Genomic DNA, 15,488 nt, shown 5'->3' with positions numbered 1-15,488 from the left:
GAGGTGAAATGGATGATCATTCCGACGTCGAATTGTTACGAGAGGAGGACGCGGGCGAGATCGAGTTTATCACGTACTCAGAGGAAGTTATGGAATCCCCACTCAGTATCACCATTCCATCGACAGAGGATGGAGCATTATCAACAAGTTGCAGCGACAGTTATGACGACGACCAAATCAGCAACGGAAGTGCAACCCCTTCAATGTCAATTCCAGCTTCAGTGGGGTCGTCACCGATGATCACCTCTCGATCTCTCGGTTCACGAAGCTCTTTTGGTGATTTTCCCAGCAATTCAAGCTCATTTTCACTGTCCAGTGACCAGGAACTCGTAAACTTAGCGTGCATTTCTCTCAGACAAGCACCAATTGAAGTCCAAGCGTTGAACCTCAGCACAAACACCAGAAAGCCCCGTCGTCCTCTCAAAAGTCTAAAAGCTTTATCCGAATTGACGAATCTCATTCAGCTGGACTTGTCGGGTAATGCTATTGAACGCCTGGATGGATTGCAAGTGCTCTCTCAATTACAAAAACTTGCGATACCACGCAATCATCTCAAGACTTTGTCGGCTCCACTATTTGCTCTCAAAGGACTAACCCACTTGGATCTATCGGGGAATTTCATCGCTCATTTGCCACGGGCTTTTTCTGGTTTGACGATGCTGGAAGTGCTAAATCTTTCGGGAAATAACTTGGGTACTCTGCGTGAGGTGGATGTATTAGCCCCACTTGCCAATTTGCTCTCGTGCAATCTCGCAGCCAACCCATTTTGTCGTCTACCAACGTATAGAGACTACGTAATCTGCAAGATCCGATCGTTGGAACGTCTAGATGATGTAGAGATTTCACGAGTTGCTCGTGATAGAGCGGCAAAGCGATTCGGTAACGCCATGTTTTCACAGGATGCGTGTCTTCGTGAAGCAGGTCGAGTCCATGAAGACGAACAGAGCCGATTACTTGAGGCTCAAAGTGCATTGGAAGCTGAGAATCTTCGATTGAAAGGCGAGCTGCAAGTCAAGTCTAAGCTTCTACAGAACAAGTCTCGAGCTTGGTCTACAGCTACTGAACAATTGTTACAGCTGCAACAAGAGGTGGCTATGCTTAATCTTGATCGTCGGCGGTCCACATCCCCTCCTAAAAGTGAAGTTAGTGACCCAGAGCGGATAGCAATGGCGATAGCAGCGCGGCATAAAATAAGTTACTCCACCCAGCGGCCACAGTCCGCTCCACGCATTTCATCACCCGAGAGGAGTGTCGAAAGAAGACGTGGTTCTTTTTCAGATCGCGATAGCCAGCTTAACATAGGCCAAGAGACTGAAGATATGGACGAGTGTACAATCGAGTCTCGAGACGCTGCGTGTATGCCCATGTCCCCAATCGCTAATGAAGTGCTGAAGCGCAGCAGCAAAAGCAAAATGTTCGTAGATGCCTCCTGCTCTCCGCTTCGTGTGATTCCAAGTGTAACTATCACTAGAGAGCAACAAAACGAAAATGTTGATGCTGATAAAGACGATGATGATGAAAGTGAAGAACGCCAAGAAGAATACGAAGATGTCTTATCGCCTCCTTCAACTCCGATGACTCGGCCCACCACCCCACCAACGATACGGCAATCACATAAAAGTTCTCAAAGTCTTGATCAAGTTCGGAATGCACTGTTGGAAATGAATTCAAGTATTGATAACTCCCCACGACGTCCGAAATCCGCGCCCTTGGATTTTGGCTTAAAGGAAGATGAGTCGTCTGGAACTAATGAGCTCAATGGTAGTCGGTTATCGTGTTTCCCAACTATTGAAGATGACACAGCTTGTCCAGCATACGAGGATACTCATTCTCCAACTTTGCACGTACGATCTTCGTCTTCCAGTGCTCTTAGCAACAGAGGGAAGAATTTGACCATCAACGCTGCTCCCAACACGTATTTCTCTGGTAGTCATTCCCTGCCACCGTCTCCATTAAAGTCTCCATCCAAAATGAGAGAATGGTACCGCAAGCAAAATGAACTGAGACTTATGACTCCACCGCCTTTGCCGCCAAGGAAGAATCCTTCACCTCAATACAAACCACGTCGGCCTGCAGTAGAGGCTTCACCACTAACACCTTTCGTGGATAAAGACGTACTGGTCCGGCAGATTCAAGCTCTTCAATCATGCAAACAATCGCTGCTAACAGAGATCCGGAACGAGGAGCATCTATTGCATGTACTGAAGCAAGAGAGTGCACATTATGCGGACCAGATCGACTGTCTAAGTGTCAACATCCAGGCGTGTCTCGATGGTGATCCCAGTGCCATTCGCTTCTCCTTTTCTCCATCTGGTTCACCCCTAAGTAAAAGCAAAAAGCTCCGAGACGAAGCAACTGGACGCGCACGACTGGAAATTCTACGTAACAAACTACGGTTTGCTGAGGATAAAGAGAAAGAGATTGAGAATACAATGGTGCGTATGACCAAGCGGGTGTTGCAGTCTGATCTACATTCTTCGGAAGGCAAAGACAATATTCGTGAAAAGTTTAGTCCAGTGGAGTCGTCAAGAATCTCGGATGTACCTTTTGATAAGGAGATTTTCGCACTAACTCACAAATTGCAGCTAGTGATCGTGGAGAAAGAAGAAATTCACATGCAAATGAGTCAGTTAATGGCTCAACTGCGTGGTCAAACCACTGCAGAACTCGATCTGGGTGAGGATGAAGATGGAGGCAGCTTTAAGCAAGCACAGTCGCTAGCTAAAAGCCGACAAATGGTGGATGAACTGCGTACTCGACATCGCGAGGTAACTGATCGAATTCAGCTCAAAGAGAGACGTATCTCATCATTACTAGAAGAGCTCAAAGAAGTCGAGGCCGAGCTCAAGCAGATCAGTTCGTTAAACGAATCATCAGCACTTAGTCCACTTTTTCAACGTGAACGTGCAGCCAGTCTCGAATTCTTGCGAGTTATGCTCCCTCAACGCGGAAATGAAGGTTCAACTCTCGATGTACAAGCACCGAATATCGTAAATTTGACGGGGAATCCTACCAGAGGGAGTGTCGAAACTCCGTCTACATCCTCGTCAATTGACGGTCAAATAGCGTCACTGACGAATGGATTTACTGAGCTGGATACTGAAGGATTGCTACCCAAGAATCTGCACTTTAATGAGCTGCTGAACCCAGAGATGCTGGAAGAGATTAAAGCCGATATTTACGAGAAGTTGTCACAAAAACTGGCAACTTCAGCCGGAAGATCTACTGATGGGATAGCTGGAAATGGAAACCAAACGGACTTGCATCAAGCGATTGCCGCTGCATTGGAAACACGTCTTCAAGTTGGGATTAAATCTAACACTACTCAACCAACACACGGCAGTGATGTTCACGCTGAATATCAACTCGAATGTTCACAACAAAATTGTGATGAAGACGGAGAAACGTCGGCAAACGAAGCAGCGGTTGATACTCCTGTTGACGAGGTTTCCTGCGATGACTTCGACGAGTTTGCGCGTGTGGATGTGTACTATACTCGGAAGTACGTGATGGCCAAGGATCGAGTGTCAGCTTTTCGTGACAGCGCCAGTAACGATGCGAACTTAGCGGATGTGACGAGTGCTCAGCGAATCTTGAAGATATGTGAGCGTCTGGAAACTGCAGAAGCGAAGAGCAAATTTGATCCCGTTAGCCAGATCGAAGTGGATCGACACGGTAATAGTCGAGGTTCGCTGAAAATTGTGCTCCAGGCAGCTCGAGATCTTCCCACGGCACATTTGAGAACGAAAAATCTGGATCCGTATGTGTGTCTGGAAGTGATTTATCCTTCCCATGCTTTATCTCCCTCTTTGAGTACCAACGGCATGGTAGGGAGAGTTTTTCGTAGCCAGACCAAGAAGAAGAGCATTTATCCTGTCTGGGACGAAGAGTTCGAGATAACTCCGATTCTGTCCCTTAGTGGTTATCTCCATATTCGCATTCTAAACGACCGGAGACTGAGTCGCGAACAACTCGTAGGGGAAGCTCGTATTCCGCTGCACACTTTATTGCATCAGAAGCGAGTCATTGAGTGGTTTTCACTTGGTCTCAACGTCCCTCCAGAGTCGACGGGGTCAACTAAACCAGGGAATGTTGTGTCTAAACTCTGCGGTGGTGCTGTCAGACTCCAACTCCAGTTGTATTTCTCTAGTGTGGAGAGATACAAGCACGTCGTGGATGAATTGGTGGCACGATATGTGCATGACCACGGCAAACTGCCACTGTTTATTGACGCGGTTGAGGACAGCGAGAATGGAACAGAACAAGCCTTTTCCGACGAGCAGCCGGAGCAGAACGGTGTTGAGTCACCTTCGATGGAAACGAATAACGCAGAGTCGATGAAATTTGATCAACGGCGGCAGCTGGACGTCGAATCTCATTTTCCTCTTGACGAGCTCGCGACTTCATTGCCCTCACTACCGAGACTAAGCAGCAAAGCCAACATTCTGTCGACAACGGATAGCCAAGTGGGAGACAGCTGCGGTATGACTCAAGTCTCGTCGACTCAGCTATCATCTGAACGACGAAAGTCACTGTGGGGGGCCAAACCTTTTGTAGCGAGTGATCGTCCTGCAGCAGCGACAATAGACGATAAGAAACCATATTTTGGGTTCTCGACAGCTACTTCAGAGCGGAAAAAGCAGCCTCCTGCTTCACTGTCAATTTCAAGTGGAGCTTCACGCCGTAGTCAGACACCTACTGCGCAATCCAAGAAGAAAAGGAACGCCGATACATCATTGCGGAGGCGGAGTGTTGAGACCCCCAAGTGCTTCGACAAGTACAGTCCATACCATCCGGCCTTTAAGAGTGCAGACTTGCTGGACGAATGTAATAATGAAGTCGGAGGAATGAAGAACGGTCGCATCACAGCTCGAAGCTCGGACGTAAACCGCAAGACCGACCTGAGTATCTTCAAGAGTCCAAGCTTGACTCGACGTCCGCCCAGTTCCGGCTTCCCTGAACGCTATATCGGCCTGGACAACCAAACCTGTGAGCGACTCAAGCGAATCTTCGGGCGAATGGACAGCACGCCAAGCAACTAGACGTTACAACTCCCTCAAGCATGTACAATACTTCGAAGTAGTACTTAGTAAGTTGAAGTCGATTTCGACCACTAAAATGGGTACATCCAGTGGCGACAAAATTTAACGCCTATTTTCGTCAAGACGAACCGTATATTTTGTCACTCTCTGTGAAAGCAGGCAATTGTTTTGTCAGTCTTCATTTTTGTTTTTCGCCAAAAGCATGAGTCTGTTGCGCCCTGAGACGCTGCAGATCGTGGCCCAGAGCCTCGGCCTGGACGATATCAGCGACGAGTGTGTACGTGAACTACTACCGGAGGTGGAGCTACGTGTGCGTCAGGTGGTTCAGGATGCGCTCAAGTTCCAGCGGCACTCGCGACGACCCCAATTGGACCCCACACATGTCAATCAGGCTCTGCAGGCGCGGAACCTGGAGGTAAATACCGTGAAGTACCCAATACAAAGATGAGCGCTAATTGCTGATCCTAACTGTACGATTTATAGAGTTTATACGGCTTTTCATCTCCTGGAACCGTCAAATACAAGCCTTGCGAGGACAGCGAGACGCTATTCTTCGCCGAGGAGGAGGAACTGGAGCTGAATGAGCTGCTCAACGTCCCACTGGGCCAGATCCCGTTACAACCTGTTCTAAATCTCCATTGGCTGGCGGTGGACGGCGTACAGCCGCTGATCCCTGAGAACGAGTCGGTGGAGGACGACTCGACATGCCACACATCCATTAAGGACGAAGCTTTTGTCAATCATGTGGACAGGAAGCCAAGGGTCAAGCACGTACTGACTGAAGAGATGCAGCTGTACTATACCAAGGTCACAGAGGCCGTTAAAAGCGACGACTTTGAGCTGCAACGCGCGGCGCTTACGAGTCTCGCTCAGGACCCAGGTATTCATCAGCTGCTGCCCTATTTCTCACGGTTTATCTACGAGGAGGTGAAGCACAGCAACCACGACCTGTCGCTGCTCTTCTCGCTCATGCGAGCGTGTCGCTGTCTGCTCGTCAATCAGAGTCTTCACGTGGAGCTTTACGTACGTAATTGTTATATAGAGGGATTGGGAGTACTGAACTAACCCGTTGTTATTCTAGCTACACCAATTGATTCCTGCCATTTTGACGTGCGTGCTCGGCACGCAGCTATGTGAGAACCCTGCAGATGACCACTGGGCGCTACGCAAGTACGCGGCCAAGTTGGTGGCTCAGATCTGCGAACGTTATGGTGAAAAGTACGCCAATATTCAGGCGCGTGTGTCCAAGACGTACCACAAGGCAATCACGGATCCTGTATGTCCGTTCTCAACTCAATACGGTGCCCTTCACGGTATGATTTGCGTGATGCTTGGAGAACGATTGTTTCCTTACCTCCTGCAATGTTTTTTTCTTGCTGCTTAGGTATGCTCTTCTTGGGCCCACTTGTGATGGAGAGCTTGCTCTTTCCCAACTTGGAGAAATACTACCGACGACTGGAGCCAGCACTGTTGTCGTCGAACCCCAATCTTGTTCAAAGACTTGAGGCGCAGAACTGCCTTGGAATCCTCGTGGTAAGTAAAATATGGCGACTTAAGGTGGAATGCATAGAAGCCTAACTCCGTGATCGGATGTGATATTGCAGCACGCATCAGGAACTTATTTTTCAATGTCCAAGTCAATGGACCGCAGCGCTTCATCATCGTTGTCGTCGTCTGCAATGGGTAATATTGTGGCCCTGCTTTTCGAAGCGTTCGGTGAGAGTCTGTTACCTTACATTCGACCGGAGCAGAACGACAGTATGCTCGATATGTGCCTCTAATCCCTCGCCAAGTCGGTGAGTAACAGAAGAAATGGATGCTTCAGTTGTTGACAATGTCTCGAGATTTGGGAGCAAATGGGTATGTGAATCATGCTGCTTAGGTATGCTAAGCGTTATTTGTGTGTTTAAGAAGCTAATCAAATGACCATTCTCCAAGCCTTAGTTGGAGTAAACCTTGTGGACACGACACACCTGAGCAGAGGTGGGGGTTACCGTTACTGGAGCTGACGTCGGTGCTGTTGTTGGAGCTGTTGTTGGAGCTGCAGTTGGAGTGGCTGCCGTGACCAAATCCGGGTAGCTGGACGACTTGATCTGCCTATCCCAAGTGTAGAAGCCGAAGTATTTTTCCAGCTCGATCCCCATGGTATTGTCATCAGGTCGACGATCGAAGAACATGAACCAGAAGACCTCCTGACCGCCACTCACAGGGCTCCAGTTCAAAAAGGCCTTGTAGAAGGAGATCGAATTAGCGAGACTCGGCACATTGTAAGGTGCGAAGGAAGGTGGCGCTCCAGCAGTGGGGAAGCCAATTTCCGTGAGACGAACTTTGTCGGACGGGTAGATATTCAACATGTTGTTCCAGGCGCCATTAAGCATCGCCAGCGGGTTACTTACTGTGTACGAGGCATCGAAGAACGGATAGATGTTGACTCCTACGATATCGCAACCTTCAGCTAGTGCCAGCATAGTGGAGCGAATACTAATAGCCGTCCACTCGTTGTGTCGCTGGACTGTACCGATGTTTACCGTACGTCCGGTCTCGCTTAGAATTCGTGCACGTAAAGCAGTGATCCGGTTTAAAACGTCGGTAGGTGAATATGGGCCAGCAGGATAGATGTTCTCATTGCCAACTAGGATCGCCTTGATTGTATCCGGATAATTCCTTACAGCAGCGATAGCAGCATTCACTTGGTCGTTGTACCAGCTCTCATCGGTCATAAAGACACCGAGGTAAAGCTGGACGTTGTGTTTCGCAGCATATGGCGTAATGTCGTAGCCGTAGAAGCTGGAGTAGTAGGTGCGTACTACCTTGACGTAGTTTTTCATGATGTTAAAGTCAGTATCCATGGCAGAATCGAGCCCCGCAGCACTACCTCCGTTCAACGGATACTCCGAATTGTGGAAAGGTGAGTAGCACACTCCCTGCACAATTGGAGACGCAGCTTCAACGCGGTCTGGTGGCAGCACCGTGTTGGTGTAAGGGCTCAGTTCATGTCCCGTGAAGCCTTCAAGATTCAAAGCAGCAGTTCTCGAAGATATTGCCAATAGTGCCAATACTCCAACGAAGTGACTCCAGAGCTGCATCGTCGATGGGTTTTTCAACACGGAAGATTGAAGAATGGTCAGCGTAACGGGGCATCTTGGCACCGGATAAGTAGAGAACGCAGCGGTTATATTATGGGATGGTTTACAGGACCTGTTAGAATATTCGTAGAAGTGGTTTCCTATTCCGAGTAGAGCAACTCGAGCGACTGGATTTGTGTGGGATCGTCGAAGTGCCGTTTCCAGCTCTGCAACGTGCGTGTCTGGTTGGCATTGAATGTCCATTCAAGCACTCGTGCACGTCGTTCGAAGCTGGTGAGACCGTAAGCTCTGCCGAGTCCAATGCCTCCACCATAGCATAGCTGAACTCCTTGACGCAAGTAGCAGTACTCATTGATGTGGTCATGGCCCACAAAGGTAGCCTTGACGTCCCCCATCTCAACGAGAGCTGAAAACAAACCGCTATTCACCTCAGCACTCGCAGTAGCTTCGTGTTTGTCTCCAATCCGGTTCAACGTCGAGGCCATTGCGTACTCTGGCACTGGGATGTGGTAGAACATGACTGCAGGCACACTGCCATTCACCGACGAGTTGTTGTCGCTAGTATACACTTCAGCAGCATGAGACTCTGCTAGTTCTCGGTAGAACGCAATCTGAGACTCCTTTATCCAGTCGTAGTCGGACGCATCGTTAATTAAAGGGTATGTTGCCGTGTCGATGGTAGCATGCGAGTCCAAGAAGTACATACGGAACACCGTGGACCCCTGCACACCCCACGGACCATTAGTTGGTGCCACAACGTTGACCTCGTAGTTGCCAACGCCGCCAATGTCGCGTGGCCCGTATTTGACATGCGAGTATTGCTTTCCCTCTACCATCAACTCCAGCATTTCTTCCCGTGACAATCCTCCCTCAGCGTCGTGGTTGCCAAACACTGCAGCCCATGGGATTCCTCGACGCTCGACACGCGCAGAGAAGATATTCATCGCGAACGTATGCATCGTGGTATCTAGATCCGTCTGGACGTTGTCACCCGTGAACACCACAAAGTCGGGCTGCTCAATGTCCAGAAGCTCGTCGAGGAACGCAACGGTAAGCGCCTCGCGACATTCGTTGTACATTGGGTCGCTGTCTTCGCCAGCACGTACCGAACTCGATGAATTGCTTTCTTCCCTCAATTCTTCAGCGATAATCGACGCTGCAGCTAAAAGACTGGCACGAATGTTGCTAGGAGCTTCTGAACACGCGTAGTCAGGGTTACCCGTTAGATGCATGTCTGCAATTTGGAGCACCTTGAACGATAGGGTCTCGCTAGAGTTCGAGGCAATCGCTTCCACTGACGATGAAACTTCGTTATCATTGCTGCCAGAACTCGACGATTCCGTAACAAAAGGCTCATATTTCCTCGCCAAGAAGAATGTTTGAACGGAGCCCGTATTCTCGTTTCCAACGACGTCCCAGTTACCAGGAACTGTCGACGAGATGTTGAAATCCGCGCCTTCAGCTTGAGAAGTTTCGTAGAGTGCCAGCTCAGCTACAAAGGACGAAGTTGCCTCGCTGGAAACTGAAGAGTTAGAGCTGCTACTGCCAAAGTCAACGACTCCCCATTCCGCGCACAATTTCATCTGGTCACTCGTGATTTCTGTGCTGTTGCTGCCTGCCTCTGGACAGGAATCGGTCGGTAGAACCACATTGAGGTCTGTCAAGACCGAGAATGAACCAGTCGCATTTGCTAGTGGACGTTGAACGCAGATGATGACGTCACTGGAGTCGGTGTTAACCGCAGCACCGTCAGAAGACTTGAGCACGAATCCCGGGGTTTCCCATTCTCCTTGAGGCTCCAGCTCATCACATGTGGAATAAACGGTGTCGGTAGACACATCAGTTAGAACTTGAAGCGCTACAATAGGGCGGACCGGATAGCGAGCGCTCAGATACACGCTTGAAGCGCTTGATTCCATCTTGAGGTCAGCAGGCCAAGTGATCCATCCTGGCGTATCATGGTTGTAAAAAGACTCGGTCGTTGTCATGATATCCACCACATACTGCTCAGTGTCAAAGGCAGTACTCGCCGAGAGGAACTCCACGCAGACAAATAAATTAGCGCTGGGATTCGCGACCATCTGCATATTTGACGGACAACTCTCGGCATCCGATACAACCACAATGCGTCGCATGACAGAGATCGCGTCCAGATCGACTGCACCAACGTCTTCAGTGCTGGTGGCTTCCACGCTCTGCAGCATACATAAGAACGAAATCGTATTTCCACTCGAAGTTGTCCATTCGACACCCGTTGGGATCCACTCGAGCTCCACACATGAGTCCTTGGCATCGTCATCCGACGTCGCACTCACCAGAGTCACATTGGTAACAGCAACATGAGACAGAGCCAGCAAGCTGGTCGCAGTAATTGTGGCGCTGTCATCTGACGAATTGTCATCGTCGTCCGAGTTAACCAGCACGATAATAACCGCGATCACTGCAGCCACTGCAACCAACACAACCGCAGCAATAAGCGCTTTGCGTCGGGTAGTCATAGAGCGGAGCCCCTTGTCCTCCACGGACTCGTACTGAGTGGAGACCATCGCGTCGCCGAGAGAGTGAGTTGAGTTCTGAGACCGCAGCGCGCGGAAGTCGGTTTGCGCTGGGGATGCTGGTGCCTCCGCCATGTCTGTTTGATCTGTTGTCGGTTCCTTGATGACTTGGTCAGCTCTGAAGACTACTGTCGGTTAACCGTCAATGTGACGGCGAAGGACGCACTCGATTGAGTTGTGATGGAGAATCTCCAGTCGATGGAGGAGGAGCAAGGTGACTTGCGATATGCCGTGAGTGCTTGGGATGAATCGGGGAGGTCCCTTGCAGGAATTGCATTACGGTCAAGACCAGAGTCTCTGGGCTGCATCAACATCGTGACTGCGACATGGCTCGTTTTTTAATCTCCGGAGACTCTATTATCTTATATCTCAAATTAAAGAATCCCATACAAATATACTGTAATATCTATCTTGAGAACTATTACCTCATCCCTTGATAACGGTGGACACGGACAGCCATTGACATGATTATGAAGTCGTGCTTGACTGCGTAGGCGAGTGAGGAGACCTCGCAGTGGGCGCTCTTACTTGCACTCCATCGGTTGGCGCGAACAGCGCGAATGGGGTTGCGAAGGGTACACCATGTAGTGAAGACGAAGGAAGCGAGAGCTTTCCCATTTGAGAGTAGTTAAACGTATAGTAGGAAAACGGAGCAAACATCTGCTCCCTCCACCGGCATTTGATTACGGGGTATCTTGCCGATCTTCTCTCTGTCCAACGCTGCCATTATGGACATCGATGTGGTGTGGTCGATAGTTATGGTAACGTTGGGGCAACGCAACGTACGTTGGGTGGATGTCCTACGTGTGGTCGGAGTTGTGAACTCTGGCCGATTAATCTGTTTGCTTCCTTGATCGACTCCTATCGATATTCTCGCTATAAATGTATTGGAGTTTTGTGTCGATATTTTTCCATGCTGTTTGTTGCAAACTACATCTCGGGCTCACTCAGTGGCATACTCACCACGGCGGAAACCAACGGGACGCAGCTAAAACGCGACAGTCAACGAAGTTCCACGTTAGCACCACAACCTTGGTGTATATAGATTTCATTTTTTTGCGTACCTCTCCTTGCCGCATACGAAGATGGACACATTGTCGGCAGCGCCGAGCTCCGAGATGCTCTCCACGTCAACAGCATACTGATATTGCACATTCTTGAAGTAAAACACAACAAACCGTAAGCGTCGAACAGCGAAAAAGCGATATAATGATGCCCAAAACCCACTGGAATCACGAGCGGGATGAGCAACAGACTCTGCTGGACGCGATACAGCTCGTGATCGTAATGGAAAGCAACGGTGATGTCGGTCACTGCTTTGGTACCGGCGTTCTAAACAGTTATCAACGTAAAAGTTAGTTTTCATTCGGATCACTCACCTCGGCAAGTATAATTTGTACTGGTACCTGCACATTCAGCTTGATTCGGAAGAATGGACCGATTCCCTGCACCTGCGCGTTCAAGCGAATTGCTGCGCCCGTCGAGTATGACACCGGCCCCTGTAAAATGGTGGTGTCAACATTATTGTCCACATATCAATGAATTGGTAGGTCGTACCTGTCCGTCTTTGATGATCTTGACATAAGCGCGAGCTGTGGTTAAACGCAACTTGCACAAGTCACGCTGAAAGTGGCGGTGCATTTCGGTGGCATGGTCTCGCTCGCGTTGAGTCTGCTCGACATACAAAGTTGTCTTCTTAGGGATGTTCAGCGGGATATCTAAACAAAACGTTAGTGAGTTACAACGACAAAAGATGGGCTAAAAACGTTGTAAGAGTTACCTTGCTCCGGAGGAGGCCCTGCCGCTTCTGAGATCGCTTCCAAGCTGGCAGTGCGTTTCAGGATCTTGAGCGAAAGTGCACCACTCTTTTGAACAAGAACAAGTGAGGCTTCCTCGCGTCCATATTGACCGAATCGCATCCCTGTAAGAACCGTCTCCGTGCTCAGCGTGCACACCTTGACCTTCTCGTTGTACAATGTCACTTCGCCATTGCGTAATGCAACGAGGACGCCCCGAGTATCCTTGGTACGTCGAAGACTGAAGGCTTCGAGAGCGACAATATCGTCACTCATGGTTAAGCTCCAGTTCTTCTTGCCTTTGAGATGGTACGACGTAAGCTTCCGACTCATCGAGGCAATGACGATGCTTTTCTCTAGCTGTACGAGGCCGCAAGCAGGGGATTCCAGCTCAATCACTGATTTCAGCAGCTCTCCATTCTTGATCATGTACACGGAGCCGTTTCGTGTCGTTATAACCAGTCGACACTCGACCTCCAGCAGTCCGACAGCAACAATTTCCACTGGTACGCCAGGAACTTTTATTTGCTGGATGAGGGACGTACCCTGAGGATCCAATACGTATACCATACAGCCCTCGGTTGCGACGACAAGGCTGGTCATTTACAAAACTGTAAGTTAAATCCAAGCTCGATGGGATGTTGAAGTTCACACGTACCAGCTCACTGCATCTTTATCATCCATATTCTTGTTGATAGACGTCATGCAGGTCACGCAAGAGCGCTCGATTAGTGGATCGTCCATAAATCTCGACACGTATTCGGCTTGTTCTTCGATGTTGTCGATTGCCAGCAGACCCCTTGATCGTTCGGATAAGCGAATACCCAGACCACTATACAATATCCTTAGTATACAAGACAAAAAGTATCTTTCGTAAACAATGAATGCGTACCGCATTGTTAAAAGTTGAGCGAGTGCATCAGGAACTTCAATTGTACACTTCGCCAGAGCCTCCCATAGCTTTGTCTCCTGGGCGTCCATCTCGATGGACGGCACAGTGAACTTGTAGTGGGGTCGAAAATTGCGATAGATGAAGATGTATGGTCCCGACGCGACTGCAATCGCTGGAATCCGTGGTCGGTTGTTATCTAGGAAGGTCCCAGAAGAATTGAGTTAGTTGTGGGCTTCGAAAACTCAGTTTGTTCCTGTTAGCGTACCTGAGTAGAAGTAGCTCAGGGCTGATGGCACTCCGAGGATAGCTTGCTCTCCATGGAGTGCCGAACCTTAGATAGGTATAAGACCGCAGTGAGATTTAAGCTAGTACTGAAGACCGCTAAACAAGTACCTTTGTACATCTTGAGCCGCTGGTCTCCATCTGCAACTACGAGTTTCGCGTCACCATCGCCGTAGACGTCCACCAACTGCATGCAGCTAGATCCAGCTTTGATGCCTGCAACGGAGTTGTGGTATGCTGAAAGCCACGGGCTCTTCGCTATCTTCTTCGACGATGCATCTGCCGCAGGCACAACGTCCTTCTCAATGTCTTCTGAGGTAGTCATCCCGCTACTCGTTAGTTATTCCAGTCGATCCTTCAAGTGGCGTGAAGAGGCACCCGGTCATGAAAAATTGGATCGCGTTAACTGAAAGTTCTGGGGCCAATGGTTACGAAGTACCTGGATTGCAGCAGTAAACCTTGTTTCGATTTACAAATACATAGCAACTTTGGCTACTATCTCATTCCTGCACGTCTCCTTTCGTACATGTATATCGGCTTTAGCTCCTTATGAGATGCTACGCTTCCGTTTGGAAAAGTGACTGACAGGTGAACCTAATAAATTACTGAACTGGTCTACATCTTCGATTGACCGAGTATTCAGAACCTACACGCATAGAGGAGCACAACAGATCAGCAATTGTGCATCTCCGAGATAATACCAGCAGACTCAACAGAGCCTGCCGAGTTACAGCAGAACGCACCATGAAACGATTTGACACCAGGTCGTAATGCCGCCAAATCACGGACTCGTCCACCACAGGCACGCGGATAATGCCACGATGGTAGCTGTCGGGAATGAACCCACAGCGACACGTGCTCAACGACGTGCATCTTCCCATTCGGCGAATCGGTAGCCAAAGCGCACTGCACGACTCCAAAAAGTCGGGCTCGAACTCACATCCATTGCACACGACGTTGACTACAAGCACGGCAAAATCGAACATCTTCAGCTCAATTAACTGGCTCGTCAGCGATGGATACACGTCGACTCCGTTAACTGCCAGTACAACAGGCGCCAACTGTTTAATCCGCGCAGCATCTGCAGCTTCAACTCTCGGCTGGTTGGCAATTGGTCCGACCCCGAAGATTGTCCCCTCGTTACCTCCTTTCATGCGCACTTCAAGCTCCTGCAGATCGACCATCAATGGCTGAGGGCGCAGATTCTGTACCACCACTCGTAGCTGAATATACGGCGTCCCGGCGGTCGAGAGTACTTGGCAATTGGAGCTGTGAGCTACTGTCATCCACACGTCCGCGCCCTCATCGCGACCACGGGCCCAAACGATCTGGTGCTGTAAGAGTATAACCATATAGAATCAGCATCGTTGTCCCTTCGCTGTTAGAGACAGTAGTAATTCACCTTGGTCGTGAATTTGCCGCGTGGTAGATATCGTGCGTGGTCTAGAAACTGATACAGCTCCAAGAAGCTCGTGGTGCCGGTGCTACGCTTGAGACGCTCGGGACGCGGCAGCAGCCAGCGAGAGACGCACAGTCGGCGCCAGATGACGTCGCTAGAGCACACGGTGCTCCACCACGAGCTCACTTGGCTACAAGCAGAAACGATCAGTTCAGCTTGTGACCGGAGAACGGAAGAGAAACGCTACGTTCTACGCACATGGCTGCCATGAGGTCGGGAGGTGACAGGAAGCCCGCCACGTAGTGGACGAGGTCGTCCGTCATGAGGTCCGCCGCGGGCGGAGGCAGCGCAACGTCCATGAGAGAGCAAGAGTGATGGTTTTCTCTTGATGGACTGCAACTTGCATAGTGATTAGGTTCCTTTGCTCACGTTCCTG

At 49.6% G+C, this 15,488-nt stretch overlaps 6 protein-coding genes across 17 annotated transcripts; 2 read left to right on the top strand and 4 right to left on the bottom strand.

Moving 5' to 3' along the window:
• Nucleotides 1-8: 8 nt before the first annotated feature.
• Nucleotides 9-5,042, top strand: PPTG_04858 (hypothetical protein; the record flags this gene model as incomplete). The annotated part of the gene is made up of 1 exon (XM_008897193.1): nucleotides 9-5,042. One exon carries the CDS (start codon nucleotides 9-11, stop codon nucleotides 5,040-5,042), a length of 5,034 nt encoding a protein of 1,677 aa, XP_008895441.1.
• Nucleotides 5,043-5,217: 175 nt separating this feature from the next.
• PPTG_04857 (hypothetical protein) lies at nucleotides 5,218-7,947 on the top strand. Of its 6 annotated transcripts, XM_008897190.1 has the most exons (6): nucleotides 5,218-5,457; nucleotides 5,526-6,065; nucleotides 6,124-6,355; nucleotides 6,427-6,575; nucleotides 6,647-6,902; nucleotides 6,981-7,947. In XM_008897190.1, the coding sequence occupies exons 1-5, from the start codon at nucleotides 5,245-5,247 to the stop codon at nucleotides 6,821-6,823; spliced, it is 1,311 nt and encodes a 436-aa protein (XP_008895438.1). In that variant the 5' UTR covers nucleotides 5,218-5,244; the 3' UTR covers nucleotides 6,824-6,902; nucleotides 6,981-7,947. The 6 variants fall into 6 exon arrangements, with proteins under 6 accessions (XP_008895438.1, XP_008895435.1, XP_008895437.1 ...); XM_008897187.1 differs by having other exon boundaries at nucleotides 6,647-7,947; XM_008897189.1 differs by having other exon boundaries at nucleotides 6,124-6,575.
• On the bottom strand, nucleotides 6,983-8,128 carry PPTG_04856 (hypothetical protein; the record flags this gene model as incomplete). The annotated part of the gene is made up of 1 exon (XM_008897186.1): nucleotides 6,983-8,128. The coding sequence occupies one exon, from the start codon at nucleotides 8,126-8,128 to the stop codon at nucleotides 6,983-6,985; it is 1,146 nt and encodes a 381-aa protein (XP_008895434.1).
• A 140-nt stretch (nucleotides 8,129-8,268) lies between these two features.
• PPTG_04855 (hypothetical protein) lies at nucleotides 8,269-10,758 on the bottom strand (the record flags this gene model as incomplete). The annotated part of the gene is made up of 1 exon (XM_008897185.1): nucleotides 8,269-10,758. One exon carries the CDS (start codon nucleotides 10,756-10,758, stop codon nucleotides 8,269-8,271), a length of 2,490 nt encoding a protein of 829 aa, XP_008895433.1.
• A 309-nt stretch (nucleotides 10,759-11,067) lies between these two features.
• Nucleotides 11,068-14,004, bottom strand: PPTG_04854 (hypothetical protein). 3 transcript variants are annotated; one of them, XM_008897183.1, is made up of 10 exons: nucleotides 13,765-14,004; nucleotides 13,637-13,702; nucleotides 13,372-13,567; nucleotides 13,138-13,311; nucleotides 12,464-13,074; nucleotides 12,241-12,401; nucleotides 12,090-12,182; nucleotides 11,911-12,015; nucleotides 11,748-11,839; nucleotides 11,068-11,671 (listed from the first exon to the last, which is right to left on the bottom strand). In XM_008897183.1, exons 1-10 carry the CDS (start codon nucleotides 13,976-13,978, stop codon nucleotides 11,614-11,616), a joined length of 1,770 nt encoding a protein of 589 aa, XP_008895431.1. In that variant the 5' UTR covers nucleotides 13,979-14,004; the 3' UTR covers nucleotides 11,068-11,613. The 3 variants fall into 3 exon arrangements, with proteins under 3 accessions (XP_008895431.1, XP_008895432.1, XP_008895430.1); XM_008897184.1 differs by having other exon boundaries at nucleotides 13,637-14,004; XM_008897182.1 differs by having other exon boundaries at nucleotides 11,748-12,015.
• Nucleotides 14,005-14,097: 93 nt separating this feature from the next.
• PPTG_04853 (hypothetical protein) lies at nucleotides 14,098-15,488 on the bottom strand. 5 transcript variants are annotated; one of them, XM_008897180.1, is made up of 4 exons: nucleotides 15,311-15,488; nucleotides 15,056-15,242; nucleotides 14,397-14,987; nucleotides 14,098-14,299 (listed from the first exon to the last, which is right to left on the bottom strand). In XM_008897180.1, the coding sequence occupies exons 1-4, from the start codon at nucleotides 15,409-15,411 to the stop codon at nucleotides 14,201-14,203; spliced, it is 978 nt and encodes a 325-aa protein (XP_008895428.1). In that variant the 5' UTR covers nucleotides 15,412-15,488; the 3' UTR covers nucleotides 14,098-14,200. The 5 variants fall into 5 exon arrangements, with proteins under 5 accessions (XP_008895428.1, XP_008895427.1, XP_008895425.1 ...); XM_008897179.1 differs by having other exon boundaries at nucleotides 14,397-15,242; XM_008897177.1 differs by having other exon boundaries at nucleotides 14,098-14,987.

The sequence above is a fragment of the Phytophthora parasitica genome (genome assembly GCF_000247585.1).
Source record: "Phytophthora parasitica INRA-310 unplaced genomic scaffold supercont2.5, whole genome shotgun sequence".
Lineage (NCBI taxonomy): Eukaryota > Oomycota > Peronosporomycetes > Peronosporales > Peronosporaceae > Phytophthora > Phytophthora nicotianae.
This window is presented reverse-complemented; position numbering and strand designations above follow the sequence as displayed.

What these genes read in the sequence shown, in the direction of transcription:
- PPTG_04857 (XM_008897190.1), top strand. Translation starts at nt 5,245, where the DNA reads ATGAGTCTGTTGCGCCCTGAGACGCTGCAGATCGTGGCCCAGAGCCTC. An exon ending in GTCTTCACGTGGAGCTTTAC is followed by an intron (nt 6,066 to 6,123) that starts GTACGTAATTGT and finishes TTGTTATTCTAG; the next exon opens with CTACACCAATTGATTCCTGC. An exon ending in ACTGCCTTGGAATCCTCGTG is followed by an intron (nt 6,576 to 6,646) that starts GTAAGTAAAATA and finishes GTGATATTGCAG; the next exon opens with CACGCATCAGGAACTTATTT.
- PPTG_04854 (XM_008897182.1), bottom strand. Translation starts at nt 13,978, where the DNA reads ATGACTACCTCAGAAGACATTGAGAAGGACGTTGTGCCTGCGGCAGAT. An exon ending in CCTGAGCTACTTCTACTCAG is followed by an intron (nt 13,568 to 13,636) that starts GTACGCTAACAG and finishes GGACCTTCCTAG; the next exon opens with ATAACAACCGACCACGGATT. An exon ending in TTCGTATGCGGCAAGGAGAG is followed by an intron (nt 11,672 to 11,747) that starts GTACGCAAAAAA and finishes GTCGCGTTTTAG; the next exon opens with CTGCGTCCCGTTGGTTTCCG.
- PPTG_04853 (XM_008897177.1), bottom strand. Translation starts at nt 15,411, where the DNA reads ATGGACGTTGCGCTGCCTCCGCCCGCGGCGGACCTCATGACGGACGAC. An exon ending in CCCGACCTCATGGCAGCCAT is followed by an intron (nt 15,243 to 15,310) that starts GTGCGTAGAACG and finishes TTCTGCTTGTAG; the next exon opens with CCAAGTGAGCTCGTGGTGGA. An exon ending in GCGGCAAATTCACGACCAAG is followed by an intron (nt 14,988 to 15,055) that starts GTGAATTACTAC and finishes ATACTCTTACAG; the next exon opens with CACCAGATCGTTTGGGCCCG.